The sequence below is a fragment of the Oryzias melastigma genome, linkage group LG17 (assembly GCF_002922805.2).
Source record: "Oryzias melastigma strain HK-1 linkage group LG17, ASM292280v2, whole genome shotgun sequence".
Classification (NCBI taxonomy): Eukaryota; Metazoa; Chordata; class Actinopteri; order Beloniformes; family Adrianichthyidae; genus Oryzias; species Oryzias melastigma.
Window position 1 is genome coordinate 6103443 of NC_050528.1, and position 3872 is coordinate 6107314.

The 3872-nt window shown below is 33.0% G+C and overlaps 1 protein-coding gene across 3 annotated transcripts in view; it reads right to left on the reverse strand.

The window, feature by feature from the left end:
* sntg1 (syntrophin, gamma 1) overlaps positions 1–3872 on the reverse strand; it is a 187382-nt gene that overhangs the window by 49980 nt on the left and 133530 nt on the right. For all 3 annotated transcript variants that reach the window (XM_024274265.2, XM_024274264.2, XM_024274263.2), the window contains 4 exons: positions 1088–1144; positions 895–952; positions 775–818; positions 424–465 (listed from right to left, as the gene is read on the reverse strand). In XM_024274265.2, coding sequence (XP_024130033.1) covers positions 424–465; positions 775–818; positions 895–952; positions 1088–1144 — 201 coding nt within the window. The remainder of the gene's footprint in view (positions 1–423; positions 466–774; positions 819–894; positions 953–1087; positions 1145–3872) is intronic.

Consider the following 3872-nt stretch of genomic DNA (forward strand, 5'->3'; position numbering starts at 1 on the left):
AAAAAGACTCCATATCCCAAAGTTCAAACGTCACAGAGACATTTAAACTTTAAATTCTGCTGCTCTTCCTGTAGTTTTTGAGTTCTTTCCCAGTCTTTTTTAAAGTTCTTTGCTTTTGTAGTTTAAAAAAAAAATAAGCACAAAAAAATAGAACAAAAAAACACCAATTTTTTAAATTTATTACAATATGTTTAAGTGTGAAGTTCACAGAAATTGCATGCTGGGATGAAACCGTCTCATTCAGAATGGAAGTTTTTCTGCTCTTCAATCTCAACTTTTCGTACAGATGAACTTAAAACAGGATGAAAAAGAAGAAAATGTCCTTTTGCATGTCAAACACAAACAAATCATCAAGTCTGACACGTGAAGCTGTTGGAAACGTTTGCAGCGTGAGCGTCTATAAGACACGAGCCGACAGCTTACCACTTCCTCGTGGCGATAGCTCCTGACGTTTATTCCATTTATCTGGAAACAACAGTAACATAGTTGCCCTGAATAACATCTCCCACATCACAACACTGCAGCTCTATCTTCAAAATGATTAATGCGGCGAGCATGAGAACTGTTGAGGCATCTGTGCTGAAAAGTGTAAACAAGAGAGTCACAGTTGCTATGTGGGAGCTGAGGGATTCTTTAGGCAGGAATTCATGCAACAAATGAAACACCTTTGCTTATAGGGGTTCATAATTATTCCACAGTTTGAATTATTAAAGCTACAGGACGTGTTATTTCACAGGATGAGATGAGTGAACATGAACGCCGGTGACATTTTACCTGAAGGATGCCGTCTCCGATGAACAGCAGCCCGGAGAGCTCGGCTGCCAACAAACAAACACACAAATTACATCGGCGGAAGATCAGGAGACTCAAACTTTACCGAAGCCGGCTTTGTACCTTTTTGTTCTTTTGAAATTTTTGATATGACAACAGGGATTTTATGCTCCGCTCCGCCCTAAAGAGTGAGGAGAATCACAGAAGGTTTTATCACCGCGGTTACCGTTTGGAAAGGAGATGATCGATAACACTTGTTCACGCTCGGTACAAAGAAGTGGGGATGAGCGGCCTGATCATCCGGGATGTAAATTACCTTGATGCTCAGGCCGAAGCCGCCGATGGTCTGCCTCCGGATCGTTACAGTCCTCTCCTGCGAGGTGGGAGGACAGAGAGATAAAACAACAGGAACACTGCAGCTTCAAATGTAGATTTTGATGCTCTTTGTGTCTGACGGCGTGAATATGACGGGGTCAAATCAGCTTAAAGTGAACGGAAAAACAGACTGAAAACTTGAAAAATTACGACGGAGTATTAGGGAAACCAAACAGAAAAAAAAGGAATATTATGAGTTTTTCTCGTAAAATTACGACTTTAAATCTCATAAATTTATGATTTTTTTTCTCGTAAATGTATTAAAGTGGGACGGCGTGAGCTGAAGCCGACCGACCAAACTGTGAAAAGCGTCTTGGATTTCATCAGGTAAACTGAATCTTTAAAACATTTGGAAGTTTCTTTGTTTGATTTACAGTTATTAATGTTTTATTCATCGATGGGCGGCTCAGCAGAGACTAAAAGTTGTGAATTTACAAATTTAAAACTCATAAATTTACGAGATTAAAAGTCTCAAATTTACGACTTTAAATCTCATATATCTACAAGATTTAAAGTCATAAATTTACAAGATTTAAAGTCGTAAAATTACAAGATTAAATCTCATAAATTCACAAGATTAAAAGTCGCAAATTTACGACTTTAAATCCTGTAAATCTGCAAGATTTAAAGTCGTAAATCTACAAGATTTAAAGTCATAAATTTACGAGATTTAAAGTCGTAAAATTACAAGATTAAATCTCATAAATTCACAAGATTAAAAGTCGCAAATTTACGACTTTAAAATCGTAAATCTACAAGATTTAAAGTCATAAATTTACGAGATTTAAAGTCGTAAAATTACAAGATTAAAACTAAAAAATGTACACTTTTTGTCTCGTAAATTTACAACTTTAAATCTAATAAATTTCTTAGATTAAAGATTAAAATTTAGCCTATCTCTTTTAAAGTCATAAATATACAACTTTATTGTTGTAATTTAGTAGTTATGACTTTTTTTTCCCATAAATTTACAAGAATTAAAGTTGTAATTTAAAAAATTTAAAAAAAAATTGTAAAGTGGCCCTTATACTCTGTTGAAAAAATAGACATCGTAACTAAAATGTTTTTTTTTTTTTGAAAATTTGAAAACTAGGTATTATAAATTTGGAATAAAAAAAAGAAAATATGAAAAAAAAAAATTTAAAATGTGAAAAAAAATCTAAACTTGAAATAAATCTTGAAAATGTGATAAAAATATTAAAATTTGAAAAAAATTTTTTTGAAAATTTGAAATACATTCTGAAAATGTGAAAAAATACTGAAAAGTTGAATAAAAAATATATAAATGCAAAAATTACCCATTGAAAATCCAATGTATTCATCAGTAACAGCTGCTGTTTTGAATTTTCAACTTTTTTTTTCTTTCTGAATCTTCACTTTCAGTCCTCAGTTTTACAGTTTCAATTCAGATTTAAGAGTTTTCACTGCTAAACTGATCCTAATTTTACATGGGGGCGGACATAGTATTCCTTTAGTCCCGCCACAACTCAGAGGTGAATTTCTAATGAACAACTGCCGCTCTGCAGAAACTACGTTCTAGAAGACTATGTTTGGATTTTGGCTAAAAACCACGTAATTATACTCAAAAGACCACTGTGAAAGATTTAAAAAATCTGGTCTTGTTTTCTGTCTTGTGAGAAAAACAATCCAAGTAAAAAAGATTTTCAAAAACAAAATTATCTTAGTTTAAGAAAACATATTCTCTTGAAATAATAAATCTTGGTAAGAACATTTTTTTAGAGCTGGGTATCGGTTATAATTTCCAGAAATGATTTGATTCCAATTTTTTTTCAAATTCTTTTGATTCTTCAATTCAATTCAGTTTTGGGTTAATAATCTACTATATATTTATATTAATTTGATCAAGTTCACATATTATAAAATTTATCAGTGAAATAATGAGATTGTTAATATCATCCAGTGTTACATGGATTCTCTAAAGGAGAAGTTCTAACAAAAATGTTCAGATCATTAACATTGTAAACATTGTTCTGCTTCTCCTGGAGGACGTTTCTGTTTGGCCACTAGGTGGCGATCGTGTTATAGAAGTACACCTTATTCCAGAAGAAGACAACAGTATAAGGAGAAAAAACTGTGTTTTAGACCACAAATAAAATATTTCCTTAAAAAAATTGGAAAGATTCATACAAGTGTTTAGGTTGACGGAGCGTTAGCATTAGCCGTCCTATGGGGAATTCCATTAAATGTTAGCATCAAGCTAGCAGACTTTAGCTTTATGTGGTAAATCGATTTATATCTTTTGTGTATTGATTATTGGTCTGTTAAGCTTAAATTTATTTTTTTATCCAGCCCTAGTTTTTTTTTATCACATTGACAGATTTTTTGCTGATTTATTTATTTATTTTATTTAAAAAAAATAAAAAAAAACGTATTTCTAGGGTTGCCACTGTATGTAGTCTCTATGTGATGAGACTAAAACTGTATTTGAACGTATCACCAGACACAGTCAGGTGGAAATTTCCCACTTCAACTTTGTTGAACAAAATATAAGCTGTTATCTTTTTGACTTCTACCAAAAGCGAACTCAGCTGAAGAGATTTGCAAGACCCCACCTTTGCCCTTTGGGTTGATCTGTAATGACGTTCTGCAGGTCAGAAACTCGGGTTTGTCTTTGGAGATTTTTATCCAGTAAAGCATTATTGAACGAACAATGCCATTTCTGCAAAGGTCAGCTGACTCGTTTTCACAGGGAAGCGTGCATTTAC